Source organism: Carcharodon carcharias, chromosome 6 (assembly GCF_017639515.1).
Source record: "Carcharodon carcharias isolate sCarCar2 chromosome 6, sCarCar2.pri, whole genome shotgun sequence".
Taxonomy (NCBI): domain Eukaryota; kingdom Metazoa; phylum Chordata; class Chondrichthyes; order Lamniformes; family Lamnidae; genus Carcharodon; species Carcharodon carcharias.
Genome location: NC_054472.1, coordinates 179,357,495 through 179,373,675, shown reverse-complemented (window position 1 = coordinate 179,373,675; position 16,181 = coordinate 179,357,495). Strand labels below are relative to the sequence as shown.

Genomic DNA, 16,181 nt, shown 5'->3' with positions numbered 1-16,181 from the left:
GGTTTACTGAATTTAAGCTCCCTTGCCCCCATGGTGGGACTTAACGTCATATTTCTGGATCAGTAATCCTTAGTGGCAACAGCACAACCATTACACTGCTGCACCCTCTAAGTACCAGGTTTCCTTTGCACTCCCTGGAGATAATCTTGACTTTGGTTAATAATGGAAACTAAAACAAGGAGAGATTTATAATGGCCAGATAAACAGATACTCTCTGTTTTAGAACCATATTCACCCTCACTGCATGCAGCGACATGAAATATGACTAGTAGCTGAATAAAAATGTATAAAAACATGGAGGTTTTTCTACCTATGGTTTCTGTCTAACTTAAAGCAATACACCAACTAGGGATGGCAACAAATGCTGGTCTAGGTAGAAACAGCCACATCCCACTAACAATAAAAAAAAATTAAATCCTGCAAATAGATGCAGCTGAAAAGCAAATCACTTGTTTTTTTTTTTTGCTTCCAGGAATGTGAAGAGATGAATTGATTTTTTAGCCTTTCTGTACAAAATTCTTCCCGCACATTCAGCAGTTTATCAGCGTTCAGCACCTTACTATTAGGAAACCACTTTCCCTCCAGGAGTTTGTCATGATAACTCAGTTTGCCAGACGGACTTCCCGACGGCCAGGAATGTTAAGCTGGTGCGAATGGTGGGCTATCCTGATGGGATGTGCAATGGTGGAATATTGCCAAATGACCCTGGTTCAGCCAGGACGCAACCAAGTGGAAAATCGGCTTCCCTCTCACCATCACATCAAACAGAAATGGATGTGGAACCAGTTCTTTGTATTGGAAGAGGAGCTTGGAACGGAACCATTCTACATTGGCAAGGTAGGTCACTGCTTTAGATGAGTTCAAAGAAAGACTTGGGATTTAGATGGTGCCCTCCACAGCGACTGAATGTTCCAAAGCACTTTACATTGAATGAAGTGATTCTTCAAATGCAGTCCATCGATCATGACCAGATAATCTGTATTTATTTTTAATGTTGATTATTGGACAGGGCAAGGGGGCAATAACTCTCTTGCTCTTCAAAATATTGCCATAGGATCTTTTACATCCACTTGAGAGAGTGCAGAGAGGGATTTGGTTTAACTTCTTATCCAAAACACAGCACCTCTGACAATGCAGCACTCCCGTAGTACACAAGAGTGTCAGCTGAGATTTTTACGCTGAAGTCCTGGAGTAGGAATTGAATCCATAGCCTTGTGCCTCAGAGGCAGGAGAGCTACCAACTGAGTTGCAGCTGATAGAAGGTTAAGTTTTGCCTGATAGTTTGTGAGCACCTGTTACAGGAAGCAGTATTTATCAGATTGAGCGAGATTATATACAATGGCATCGGGTCTGTACTCAAATGCTGTACACTCAGTCACCATTGTTTTGTAGTAACAACCCCCTCCCTAAATATCCATCTCTCTACCTCTCTCTCTCTCGCTTTATTTAAGATACTCCTTAAAACCTATCTATTTGACTAAGCTTTAGCTCAACTGTCCTAATATTAAATTACATTAGAATGAAAAGGTATGGTATGAGATATAAAAGTGGAAGGCCCTCCACAGGGGTATCCTCCCACTTTCCACTGGGGACCTGGGGTGGAGGATGTTGCACACAGCAGTCCCATACAACCCCAGCATGTTTCCGTTCGCAGACTCCCAAGATGCCTACTTTTTCTGCGGACTTGTGGAGTCTGTGGACCATGCATATGTAAGCTATTGTAGGCTGCATCCCATATTTAGTTATTTAAAGAACCTTTTACACTTCAGTCCCACGCTCTTGCTCTATGAGCACCCAGTGTGGAGGGGGGCCGGGAGGGAGGAGGACCTCCTTATGAACCTGCTTCTGGGCCTGAGATGAGGAGAAGTTTCTTCACCCAGAGAGTGGTGAGCCTGTGGAATTCGCTACCACAGAAAGTAGTTGAGACCAAAACATTGTATGTTTTCAAGAAGGAGTTAGATATAGCTCTTGGGGTGAAAGGGATCAAAGGATATGGGTAGAAAGCGGGAGCAGGCTATTGAGTTGGATGATCAGCCATGATCATAATGAATGGTGGAGCAGGCTCGAAGGGCCGAATGGCCTACTCCTGCTCCTAGTTTCTATGCTTCTATATTTCTATGTCCAGGCAGCGAGGGGGTCATCTGGCTCGACTGTCTGCCCCTCTTCCACGGCTACGTTCGCGGCCGGGTGTCCCTGGAGAAGGAGCACGTGGAGCCCACTGGCACCGTCGAGGCCTTCTGTGGCCAGTGGGCACTGCAAGAACTGGGGTGCTTTACTGACCCCTTTAATCACATTTTGATTTAATGTTTGTCAGCTTCCTTTAAGTTTTATCTTTTGTTTTTGCAGTTTCCCTTTAAGAGCTGCCTTTTAATTTGTCCCTCAATTTGTTAATTTAGTTTATTTGGTTGTGCTCAAAAGAGTTACAAGGCACAAGTCAGGAGTGTGATGGAATACTCTCCACTTGCCTGGATGAGTGCTGCTCCCACAACACTCAAGAAGTTTGGCACCATCCAGGACAAAGCAGCCCGCTTGATTGGTACCACATCCACAAACATTCATTCCCTTCATGACCAACAAACAGTGTTAGCAATGTGTACCATCTACTCATGAAGGATCCTTAGGCAGCACCTGTCAAACCAACAACCACTATCATCTAGAAGGAAAAGGGCAACAGGCACATGAGAACACCATTACCTGAAAGTTCTCCTCCAAGCCACTCACCATCTTGACTTGAAAATATATCGTCTTCACTGTCACTGGATCAAAATCCTAGAACTCTCTCCCTAAAAGTACTGTGGGTGTACCTACACTACATGGGCTACAGTGGTTCAAGAAGGCAGCTCACCACCACCTTCCCAAGAGCAGTTAGTGATGGGCAATAAATGCTGGGCTAGACAGCGAGACCCACATCTCATGAAGGAATTGAAAAAAGTTCATAACATATTTCCTCTCAGATGTAAAATAACTCAGAGATGATTTTCAAACCCTGTCACAATATCACCCTTTGCAATATTCCAATGTGTACCTAACTGAGTGTTGGTACCAGAGAAAGGAAGAGGGGAGGCTGCTTTGAGATGCTTCACAGGTTGTTGACACTGCATGGCACTCATCTTAAAAAAGAGGCTTTGCTTTAGCCCTGTGGTCTGCTGATCACAGACCAGGGAGAACACCAGATGGTGCAGTTTGAGGGAACATTATGGAAATTGGTAAGATGAATAAGGGCAAAAGACATATCACACACTGTCCCTTAAGAAAGGCTCTGTAGCTTGATGGGAATCGCTAGAAATGCAACAATATGAGAAATAATGTCATGGCATTTGGTGTTTCCCTGGGTTCTGAGCAAGGGAATTGGTAGCAGAACCAGAGGTAAGATGTGGGGATTTTTTAAAAAAATTCATTGATCTGGAATGCACTGCCTGAAAGAGCGGTGGGAGCAGATCCTCTTATTTGTTCATGGGATGTGGGCATCGCTGCTAAAGCCAGCCTTGTTGTCTATCCCTAAACTGCCTTGAGAAGGTGGTGGTGAGCTACCTTCCATACGGTGCAGGTACACCCACAGTGCTGTTAGGGTGAGAGTTCCAGGATTTTAACCCAGCAACAGTGAAGTTATAGCGATATAGTTCCAAGTCAGAGTAGTGTGTGGCTTGGAGGAGAATTTCCAGATGGTAGTGATTCCAAGAGTCTGCTGCTCTAGATGGTAGAGGTTCCGAGTTTGGAAGGTGCTGTCGAAGGAGCCTTGGTGAGTTGCTGCAATGTATCTCATGGATGGTACATGCTGCCGCCACTCTGCATCGGTTGTGGAGGGATTGAGTGTTTAAAGTGGTGGATGGGGTGTTGATCAAGTGGGCTGCTTTGTCCTAGATGGTGTTGAGCTCCTTGAATGTTGATGGGGCTGCATTCATCCAGGCAAGTAGAGTGTACTCCATCACACTCCTGACTTGTAGATGGTGAAGAAGCTTTGGGGAGACAGTAAGTGCCGCAGTAAGTGGTAGCTCACCACTTGCCGCAGAACTCCTAGTCTCTAGTCTGCACTTGTAACCACAGTATATAGCTGGTCCTGTTCAGTTTTTGGTCAATGGTAGCCCCCAGGATATTGATAGTGATGTCCATTGTAATATTCACAGGGAAATTGGATAACTACTTGAAGGGGGAAAAGCTGCAGGACTATGGGGAAAGGGCAGGGGAGTGGGTCTAATTGGATGGTTCCTGGAAAGAGATGGCACGATGGGCTGCACGGCCTCTTTATGTGCTGTATGCTTCTCTGATCCTATACAACATGAGGGGAAAGGAGGCATCCAAAAAATGAGATAAAATGCAACATTGGTGGGGGCACAAAATGGATGGTAACAGAATGGCCATTATAAGCCCTGTCTGACTTTCCTTTCATTGACTGCACACACATACCCGCTCACGTAAATTCCCCTCTGGTAATCTGAGGTGCAATACACCTTTAAGAGAATGTGAGCAGATTGACCACGTGACTGTATTACCCAATGTCTGTGTGGTGTGGGCTACAATGTTAATCAGTAGTTTAGAATAGGGTCTGGTTTGAGAAGCACACATTGTGTTAGTGCTCTGTTACTTGTGTAAATAAACAGCATGGGCTTCATCTTAAATTGGCCTCTGCATCTGCAGTATCTTGTTTACCAAATCACTCACCAGTAGCTAAGCATGCAACCGTGTTCTCGAGTAAAGCGATCTGACAGAAGGAACATAACACAACCAGTCGTTAACACCAAGGAAAGCTGCAAAAATTCCACTGAAATGAATCAGCTGTGCCTTGCAAGGTAATTGTAAGTACAGCCCTCACTGTAGTTGTCGAAGTTACCTCCCTCCAGTATGCTACAGTTTGACTGTATCGAACCGTTTGATCAGTCCACCGATAACTGGCTACGTTATATTAAACGCCTCGCGTACTTCTTTTTGGCCAACAATATATCGGGCGAGGAGAAGATGCGGGCGATCCTCTTATTGACATGTGGCAGTTAAACATACGGCCTAATTCGTGGTCTAACGGCACCCAACGCCCCAAATTCCAAGAGCTTTGATGAGTTGGTAAATCTAGTGAAAAGCCATTTTTCAGCCGAAATCCTCGTTAGCGACGAAGCATTTTAAATTTAATCTGAGGTGTTGCGCCCCTGGAGAGATAGTTGTTTGCTACGTGGCAGCCTTAAAACAACCGACAGAGCACTGTGAGATCGGGACATCGATTAACGACATGTTAAGAGACCGATGAAGTGTGTGGGATTAATGAAGACGTCGTTCAGAAAAGGTTGTTGTCCGAAGCGAATTTAGACTTCAGCAAGGCGCTGGAGTTGGCGCTCGCAATGGAGAGTGTGGCCAGGGATTCAGAAGCAATCAGGGGAGCTGAAAATGGCTCCGTCCTTCACATCGGGAGGGAAGCGCCGGTTAGAAATGGTGGAAACGCTGGGCTCCACGGAAAGGGGGGAAAACAGCCCCCATTAACAGCCCAGCAAAAAGCAATGGTTCAACAAAGAAAACCCACAATGATAACAGCAGAAATGGAACCAGACAGCTTGCAAAAGGATGACAATTTAATGTCTCTACTGCCATCGTGATGGACACGTTGTGCAATTTTTGTAAAGACAGATTGAGACAAAATTTTAAACAAAAAGGCAGAAATTGTGAAATCCACATAATGGGGGGACCAGAAGAAACAGAGTCAGCTATTTACTCACTGCTCAACTTAAAAGTGGGTAGAACAGAGCCAGTTTACGTGACAGTGGAAGTCAACGGAAAACCCATCGGAATGGAGGTGGATACAGGGACATCCACGACAGTTATAGGGGAACAAACGTTCAAATGTCTAAATGGAGGAGACCACTCACTAAACCCGGGTAATTCAGAAGCTAAATTAAAGACGTATACTGGTGAAGACATACATGTTAAAAGGTACATGCAAGGTTCAAGTACAGTATGGAAGATAGTCAGTTAATTTACTCCTGAGAGTGGTAGCAGGGCAGGGTCCAAGTGTACTTGGTCAGAACTGGCTTAAGGAAATAAAGTTGGAGTGGACTGAGATTTTTCAACTCAGAATGAAAGATCTGCAAGAATTATTACAGAAATATGCCTCTGTGTTCAGGGAAGAGCTTGGGAAGATTCAGGAGCTGCAAGCTAAAATCCACATGGATCCTAGGGCAAACCCCAGATTCTTGAAGGCGAGGCCAGTCCTTTCTGCATTATGAGAGAAAGCTGATGTCGAACTGGACAGGCTGGAAAGGTTGGGAGTCTTACAACCCGTACAATTTTCCGAATGGGCAGCATCCATAGTTCCAGCACTAAAGCCTGACCAGAATGTGTGGAATACACAGGGACTACAAGTTGACCATTAACAAAGCAGCCAGACTTGACAGTCACCTTATACCGAAAATTGATGAATTGCATTCCAAGCTGGAAGGGGGAACCTCATATACGCAGCTCGACATAAGCTACGCTTACCAGCAAGTCGAGCTAGAAAAGGTCCCTTGGGGTTTTGTGACTATCAACACACATAGGGGGTTATATCAGGTTACCCTTCGGGGTCTCATCAGCTTATGCCATTTTTCAACACAGTATGGAAAACTTGCCCCAATGTCTACCCCATGCGTGGTTTATCACAATGATGTCCTAGTAACAGGGCTAACTGATGAAGAACACCTGGCTAACCTGGAGGAGGCATTGAAATGTTTCTCACAAGCTGGAGTACGCTTGAAAAGGGAAAAATGTATCTTCCAAGCAAAGGAAGTGGGTCATAGGGTCACCTGTGTCATAGGGTCGAGTCGCAGGGCCCTCAACAAGTAGAAGACAAGGTGAAAGCTATTCGTGAGGTGCCAACCCCGAAAAATGCCACAGAGCTCAAGTCCTTCTTGGGAATGGTTAACTGTTATGGCCATTTTCTCCCAAACAGTATGGGCTCCATTATATGGTTTACTCAAGAAAAACCACAGGAGGACTTGGCAAGTTCCACAACAAGAGGCTTTTACAGCAGTAAAGCAGTTGCTACATTTATCGGCCCTGTTGGTACATTTCGACTCAAAGAGAGAATTAATTTTAACCTGCAACGCACCCCCTTATAGAGCAGGGGCAGTACTCTCCCACCAGATGGCAGATGGCTCCGAACGGTTATATCCCAAGAACACTCAGTGAGGCAGAATGGAGATACTCACAAATAGAGAAAAAAGGCTTATCCATTGTATTTGGTGTTAAGAAGTTCCACCAATACATCCATGGTCGCCACTTCACCATTGTATCCAATCACAAGCTACTACCAGGCTTGCTTGGGGAAGCTAAGGCACAATCGCCTCAGCACGCATCCAAAAGTAGGCACTGATTCTAACTGCTTATGAATAGGATTCAAATGCTGATGCACTGAGCTGCTTACCTCTGAAAGACAGCAATGCGAACGTTCCAATTCCTCAGGAACTTATCTTGTTATTAAAATTTCTGCACTCATCACCAGTACATGCCAAACAAATAAGAGACTGGATAGACCACAATCCAGTTTTGTCTCACGTCAGGGAACAAGTCTCGCAGGGATGGTCTAACAAGCCAAAGTCGGACGAAATGAAGCCCTATTTTAATAGGAGATATGAGCTCACCTGCCAGGAAGGCATCTTGCTCTGGGGAGCGAGAGTCACTGTGCCCCCCCAGGGGAAGACAACCATTATTGACCGAATTGGATAGTGCTCGGTCTGGCATCTCTAGAATGAAAATGTAGATGCGACAGGGATGGACACAGAAATTGAAAACTTGGTCAAGAGCTGAACGCAGTGCCAACAGATACAGTAATTACCCCCTTCTGCTCCACTGCATCACTGGGAATGGCCAGGAAGACCATGGGTCCGCCTTCACTTTAACTACATGGGGCCTTTTTTTGCACAATGTTCCTCTTGATTATAGACACTCACTTGAAGCGGATGGATGTATACGAGGTGCGATCACCCACATCGTCCAGCACCACAGACAGATTGTGTCAGAGTTTTGCAATACACGGGTTACCAGAGATAATAGTGTCTGATAATGGAACGGTATTCACCGGTGGGGAATTCCAAAGATTTACAAGTCTCAATGGCGTAACACATGTTAAGATTTCGCCGCCCCACCCTGCATCCAATGGTTTGGCCAAGAGGGCGATCCAGACCGTCGAGTCCAGAATGAAAAAACTGGGTGGAGAGTCTATTGCAACTAGATTATCACGTCTTCTACTCAGCCACAGCACTATTCCACACACGGCCACCGGTTCTGTCCCCGCAGTTATTAATGAAGAGACACCTCAGGATATATTTAAGTCTCATAAGGTCAAATTTAGTGGGGAGGGTAGCGAGATGTCAGGAGGCCCAGAAAAATGGACACAATTACCACAGTTGTGAAAGAAACTTCACTGTTGGAGACACAGTTTCTGTAAAGAACTTTGGAAATGGGCCCAAATGGCTATCAGGTGGAGTTAGTGCAGTGACAGGACCCCTTTCCTATCACATATCGACCGAAGGTCAGATAATTAGGAAACACGTAGATCACCTCAGGCAAAGGGAAACAGATCTACAAGAAAGGATGCGCCAAGTATTCCCATTGGAATCCACACCACATGTGGAAGGAAGTCCCCTCAGCTTGTAAGTGCCTGTAGGATCCATTGAGCCTGAGAGAGTTGAAGAGACAAACTTACAGGTTCCTACTAGAAAGCCTAGAGGACAGATGACTCCTGAGGGGGAGGCCTCGGATAAACCATCCGAAGCTATAGAATTACGATGCGCGACACGTTTGAAGAAGCCTCCAGAGAGATTGAATTTGTAAATACTTAATTTATGTAAATAGTTGATAAATGGTAAAGATTGTAAATTGTACCCTTGAGTAAAAGGGAAGGGATGTGATAATCTGAGGTGCAATACACCTTTAAGAGAATGTGAGCAGATTGACCATGTGATTGTATTACCCAATGTTATGTAGCACGGGCTACAATGTTAATGACTAGTTAAGGATAGGATCTGGTTTGAGAAGGTGTGAGTGCTTTGTTACTTGTGTTAATAAACAACAGATGCCTACATCATATCAACAATTTCCAGTTCCCTGGCCCCAACTGCCTCCTCTTCATCATGGACGTCCAATCCCTCGACACCTCCATCCCCCACCAGGATGGTCTGAGGGCTCTCCACTTCTTCCCCAACCAGAGGCCCGAACAATCTCCATCCACTACTATTCTTCTCTGTTTGGCTGAACTTATTCTCTCACTGAATAATTTCTCCTTAAACTCGTCTCACTTCCTCCAAATAAAAGGTGTGGCTATGGGTACCCTCATGGGCCCCAGTTATGCCTGTCTTTTTATGGGGTATGTGGAACATTCCTTGTTCCAGTCCTACTCAGTACCGCTCCCACAACTCTTTCTCCGGCACATCGACAATTGCTTTGGTGCTACTTCATGCTCTCGTCTGGACCTGGAAAAATTTATTAATTTTGCTTTCAATTTCCACCCCTCCATCATTTTCACATGGTCCATCACTGACACTTCCCTTCCCTTCCTTGACCTCTCTGTCTCAATTCCTGGTGATAGACTGTCCACCAATATCCATTACAAGCCTACCGACTCCCACAGCTACCTCGACTACAGCTCCTCACACCCCACTTCCTGTAAGGACTCCATCCCATTCTCTCAGTTCCTTCGCCTCTGTCACATCTGTTCTGATGATGCTACCATCAAAAACAGTTCCTCTGACATGTCCTTCTTCCTTAACTGAGGTTTTCCACCCACGGTAGTTGACAGGGCGCTCAACTATGTCTGACTCATCTCCCGCGCATCCGCCCTCACACCTTCTTCTCCCTCCCAGAACCATGACAGGGACCTCATGTTCTCACTTATCACCCCACCAACCTCCGCATTCAAAGGATCATCCTCTGCCATTTCCGCCAACTCAAGCATGATGCCACTACCAAACACATCTTCCCTTCACCCCCCCATGTCGGCATTCCGTAGGGACGTTCCCTCCGGGACACCCTGGTCCACTCCTCCATTACCCCCCACACCTCAATCCCCTCCCATGGCACCTTCCCATGCAACCGCAGAAGGTGCAACACCTGCCCCTTTACTTCCCCTCTCCTCACCGTCCAAGGGCCCAAACACTCCTTTCAAGTGAAGCAGCATTTCACTTGCACTTCCCTCAATTTAGTCTACTGCATTCGTTGCTCCCAATGCGGTTTCCTCTACATTGGAGAGACCAAGCGCAGACTGTGTGACTGCTTTGCAGAACACCTTCGGTCTGTCCGCAAGCATGACCCAGACCTCCCTGTCGCTTGTCATTTCAACACTCCACCCTACTCTCATGCCCACATGTCCATCCTTGGCCTGCTGCATTGTTCCAGTGAAGATCAACGCAAACTGGAGGAACAGCACCTCATCTTCCGACTAGGCACTTTACAGCCTTCCGGACTGAATATTGAGTTCAACAACTTTAGATCATGAACTCTCTACTCCATCCCCACCCCCTTTCCGATCCCCCTTTTTCTAATAATTTATAATTTTCTATATATATTTTTTTTTATATATATTTCTCTTTTTCCACCTGTTTCCATAATTTTTAAATGTATTTCCATCCATTGTTTCATCTCTACCTTTTAGCCTATTTCGATCCTTTTCCCCCACCCCACCCCCACTAGGGCTATCTGTACCTTGCTCGTCCTGCTTTCTACCCCTAATGTCCCCATTAGCACATTCCTCAGCTAATATCACCACCGTCAACACCTCTTTGTCCTTTTGTCTATGACATCTTTGGCAATCTCTTCTTTGCCTCCACCAATCACTGACCCTCTATCCAGCAATACCTGTCCTAACCCCCTTCAACCAGCTTATATTCCACCTCATTTCTATATTTCTTAGTTCTGATGAAGAGTCATAAGGACTCGAAACATTAACTGTGCACCTCTCCGCAGATGCTGCCAGACCTGCTGAGTTTTTCCAGGTATTTCTGTTTTTGTTTCAGATTTCCAGCATCTGCAGTATTTTGCTTTTATCTAGGTGATTCATCTTATATTGGTCTCTGCGTCTGCAGTATATTGTTTGCCAACTCACCCACCAGTAGATAGGCTAGCCAGCATGTTCGCAGGCAAAGCGACCTGACAGAAGGAACATAACATCGCCAATGTGTATGTGACAAAACATGTATTTATATAACACCTTTAATTTAATAAAACAGGGGAGGTCTTGTGGTGCGGTGGAGCATCTCTGCCTTTGAGCCAGATGCACTGGGTTCAAGACCCACTTTAGGACCTGATGACCACAGAAGGTGCATTCTTAATATGGCCAAACAGGGTTGATTATCAGCCGGTAAATCCTTCCGCTATGGCAGGTGGCAAGAGTGTGCGAGTTTCCAGGTCAGCCATACAGCGCAAGGCAACGACACACCACTGCGGTACCTTGCCTGGCATCATCATATACCAATCCAATGGAAATCCATGGTCATCAATACCCTCTTAAGGTGTAGTACCTGAAGGAAAGAATATAATAAAACATCCCTGTGCCCTTCACAGGGGCATTATAAAAACAAAATAAAACAAAACTAAGCTCCGCTCCATATCAGGAGATATTAGGGCAGATAAAGATAGGTTTTAAGGAGTGTCTTAAAGGGGGAAAGTGAAGAAGGAGTGATGTCGAGGCAGTGAATTCCAGAGTTTAGGGCCCAGGCAGCTGACAGCATGGCTACCAGTGGTGAAGTGATTAAAATCGGGGATGCTCGAGAGGCCAGAATTAGAGGAGCAAATAATCAAAAGATCCTGGAAAAACTCAGCGGGTCAGGCACCATCTGTGGAGAGTAACAGTTAACTTTCAAGTCGATGACCATTCATCAGAGCTAGATCTAATTAGAAGAGCGCAGGTAGCGTAGAGGGCTGTGGGGTTAGAGGAGATGACAGAGATATGGAGGGGCAGGGCCATGGAGGGATTTGAGAACAAGGATGAGGATTTTCAAATCAAAGCACTGCTTGACCAGGAGCCAATGTAGGTTGAGGAACACAGAGGTGATAGCGGAATGCAATTTGGTGTGAATTAGAACAAGCGCAGCAGAGTTTTGGATGACCTCCAGTTTATGGAGGGTAGTCTGTGGGAGACCAGCCAAGAGTGCATTGGAATAGCCGAGTCAAGAGGTAACGAAGGCATGAATGATTATGCTAAGTTTGTTCATTGACCCTTTTTATACCTTTTCGTTTATTATACAATGAATAACACTGGCTGCCTCTTAAGCAGAAAAAGCCTATACAGGCCTTTACTTGTGCATGCAAATTGACTGATGCCCACTTCAAGCCTGGTCGAAGTCTATTGTTTGCCCTTCCCCAGTATGGGGGTAGCACAGTGCTGGGTAGAGTCATAAGGAAACTTCATGCGTGCCATTTCAGACATCTGAGAACCTGCTGCTATTTGGCTCAGTGTTACCCACCCTCCGCCCTCACCCAATACAAAATTTCAGAATTTTCTGATAGAGAAAGTCTTTATCTTATCACAGATTTCCTGATCCAGGAACAGCTGCACGAGCTTCACTGACTGACAACGTGCAGAGAGGAGAGAAAACACAAATTCAGCTGCAGTAAAGTGCCAGCAGAATCAGGAATAGCTGAATCCCTGACATGGACTCAAACTCTGTGGTTCCTACTTCACTTGAAATATGCTCTGCATTGAGGGAAGACTGTGATCTTGAGAGTGATTATTTCCTGTCACCGAACTGAAATAAATGTGTTTCAGAAGCAGACTTAATCACCTATTAAGGGTGCAGTTATACTGCAAAGTGATGTAAAGTGATTTTGACTGTGCATCGACTGATATGCAGCATCCATCAAAATCCACCTCATGCTGGACAGGAAAACTGAGCTCTGTATGATCCCCAGAGTAGACCATTGTAATGTGCCTGGGTTTACCGCAGTATTGATCACAATTTGTGTTCCCAATTCATCAGGAACGACCTGAAGTCTCTAGGAATTGAAGTTTAATTTCCAGGACATAGCTACAAGGTGGTAGCCATACTTCACATCAAAGACTGATTTTTGAATTGATTGGCTGACCGATTTTTTTTAAAGACTGAAGGCACATTCCAACGACTTGGCCTCACAGTCAAAGGTGGCTGCATATTTGCATTATTGTACTGCCTACATCCCAAAACTATTGAAACAGAGGCAACCTGTCTGTAAAACCGCACCAGGAACAATTGCCTTAAAAGAGAAGAATGGGGGCCATCTCCTATCCCATTAGCAAAGTGTCCAGACAGTCTCCTGGTTACTCAAGTAGGTGGAGACATGATCACTTGGACAATGTGCTGATAGACTTGGCTGATAGAGAAATTTGCAGCCATGGTTCAATCAAGGTGACTGGAATACATTAGCAATGACCATTTTTGGGTCACTGGACAGTTTGAGAGAGGTGATGTGACAAGCCAGCCCTTTGTGTGTTTAAGCACCGTCTTGCTCTGCTAAAGAGGTCCCATGAATGAATAAAGGAAAAGTAAAACCTGTGGAGAAAAATCATTGAGGCAGCAAAGGAAAATTGTGGAATTTTAATTTAATGAAGGAACAAGACTTTGACTGCATTCCCTCCCTCTCTTTCTCCATCAAACTTGGAAATTAAACACTGTCTGCTGATTTTGACCATCCATGTTCGGTAGACAGATATTTTTTTTAAAAGAATTCAACCCAGTGCTGCTGTCTCCAGAAGAACAGATAAATCATCAGTTTACAGCTTTAAACCACCTCAATGTTAAAGCAGCAGGACCACCCAGTGAACACAGCAAGACCACCCAGTGAACACAGCAGACCACCCAGTGAATGCAGCAGGACCAGCCAGTGAATGCAGCAGGACCACCCAGTGAACACAGCAGGACCACCCAGTGAACACAGCAGGACCACCCAGTGAATGCAGCAGGACCACCCAGTGAACACAGCAGGACCACCCAGTGAATGCAGCAGGACCACCCAGTGAATGCAGCAGGACCACCCAGTGAATGCACAGGACCACCCAGTGAACACAGCAGGACCACCCAGTGAACACAGCAGGACCACCCAGTGAATGCAGCAGGACCACCCAGTGAACACAGCAGGACCACCCAGTGAATGCAGCAGGACCACCCAGTGAACGCAGCAGGACCACCCAGTGAACACAGCAGGACCACCCAGTGAATGCAGCAGGACTACCCAGTGAATGCAGCAGGACCACCCAGTGAATGCACAGGATGACCCAGTGAACACAGTAGGACCACCCAGTGAACACAGCAGGACCACCCAGTGAATGCAGCAGGACCACCCAGTGAATGCACAGGATGACCCAGTGAACACAGCAGGACCACCCAGTGAAAGCAGCAGGACCACCCAGTGAATGCAGCAGGACCACCCAGTGAATGCAGCAGGACCACCCAGTGAATGCAGCAGGACCACCCAGTGAATGCACAGGATGATCCAGTGAACACAGCAGGACCACCCAGTGAATGCAGCAGAACCACCCAGTGAATGCAGCAGGACCACCCAGTGAATGCACAGGATGACCCAGTGAACACAGTAGGACCACCCAGTGAACACAGCAGGACCACCCAGTGAATGCAGCAGGACCACCCAGTGAATGCACAGGATGACCCAGTGAACACAGCAGGACCACCCAGTGAATGCAGCAGGACCACCCAGTGAATGCAGCAGGACCATCCAGTGAATGCAGCAGGACCACCCAGTGAATGCACAGGATGACCCAGTGAACACAGCAGGACCACCCAGTGAATGCAGCAGGACCACCCAGTGAATGCAGCAGGACCACCCAGTGAATGCACAGGATGACCCAGTGAACACAGCAGGACCACCCAGTGAACACAGCAGGACCACACACTGAATGCAGCAGGACCACCCAGTGAAAGCAGCAGGACCACCCAGTGAACAGAGGAGGACCACCCAGTGAACACAGCAGGACCATACACTGAACGCAGCAGGACCACCCAGTGAACACAGCAGGACCACCCAGTGAACACAGCAGGACCACCCAGTGAACGCAGCGGGACCACCCAGTGAACACAGCAGGACCACCCAGTGAAAGCAGCAGGACCACCCAGTGAACACAGCAGGACCACACACTGAACGCAGCAGGACCAGCCAGTGAACACAGCAGGACCACCCAGTGAACACAGCAGGACCACCCAGTGAACGCAGTGGGACCACCCAGTGAACACAGCAGGACCACCCAGTGAAAGCAGCAGGCCCACCCAGTGAAAGCAGCAGGACCACCCAGTGAACACAGCAGGACCACCCAGTGAATGCAGCAGGACCACCCAGTGAACGCAGCAGGACCACCCAGTGAACACAGCAGGACCACCCAGTGAATGCAGCAGGACTACCCAGTGAATGCAGCAGGACCACCCAGTGAATGCACAGGATGACCCAGTGAACACAGTAGGACCACCCAGTGAACACAGCAGGACCACCCAGTGAATGCAGCAGGACCACCCAGTGAATGCACAGGATGACCCAGTGAACACAGCAGGACCACCCAGTGAAAGCAGCAGGACCACCCAGTGAATGCAGCAGGACCACCCAGTGAATGCAGCAGGACCACCCAGTGAATGCAGCAGGACCACCCAGTGAATGCACAGGATGATCCAGTGAACACAGCAGGACCACCCAGTGAATGCAGCAGAACCACCCAGTGAATGCAGCAGGACCACCCAGTGAATGCACAGGATGACCCAGTGAACACAGTAGGACCACCCAGTGAACACAGCAGGACCACCCAGTGAATGCAGCAGGACCACCCAGTGAATGCACAGGATGACCCAGTGAACACAGCAGGACCACCCAGTGAATGCAGCAGGACCACCCAGTGAATGCAGCAGGACCATCCAGTGAATGCAGCAGGACCACCCAGTGAATGCACAGGATGACCCAGTGAACACAGCAGGACCACCCAGTGAATGCAGCAGGACCACCCAGTGAATGCAGCAGGACCACCCAGTGAATGCACAGGATGACCCAGTGAACACAGCAGGACCACCCAGTGAACACAGCAGGACCACACACTGAATGCAGCAGGACCACCCAGTGAAAGCAGCAGGACCACCCAGTGAACAGAGGAGGACCACCCAGTGAACACAGCAGGACCATACACTGAACGCAGCAGGACCACCCAGTGAACACAGCAGGACCACCCAGTGAACACAGCAGGACCACCCAGTGAACGCAGC

The 16,181-nt window shown here is 47.1% G+C and overlaps 1 protein-coding gene across 5 annotated transcripts in view; it reads left to right on the top strand.

Moving 5' to 3' along the window:
• Positions 1-16,181, top strand: part of LOC121279082 (cadherin-7-like) — a 126,098-nt gene that overhangs the window by 40,121 nt on the left and 69,796 nt on the right. For 4 of the 5 annotated variants that reach the window (XM_041189981.1, XM_041189980.1, XM_041189984.1 and 1 more), the window contains exon 2: positions 473-837. The exons of the other annotated variant lie outside the window; for it this stretch is intronic. In XM_041189981.1, the coding sequence (XP_041045915.1) occupies positions 595-837 (243 nt within the window). In that variant the 5' untranslated portion in view covers positions 473-594. The remainder of the gene's footprint in view (positions 1-472; positions 838-16,181) is intronic. 5 annotated transcript variants of the gene reach the window in all.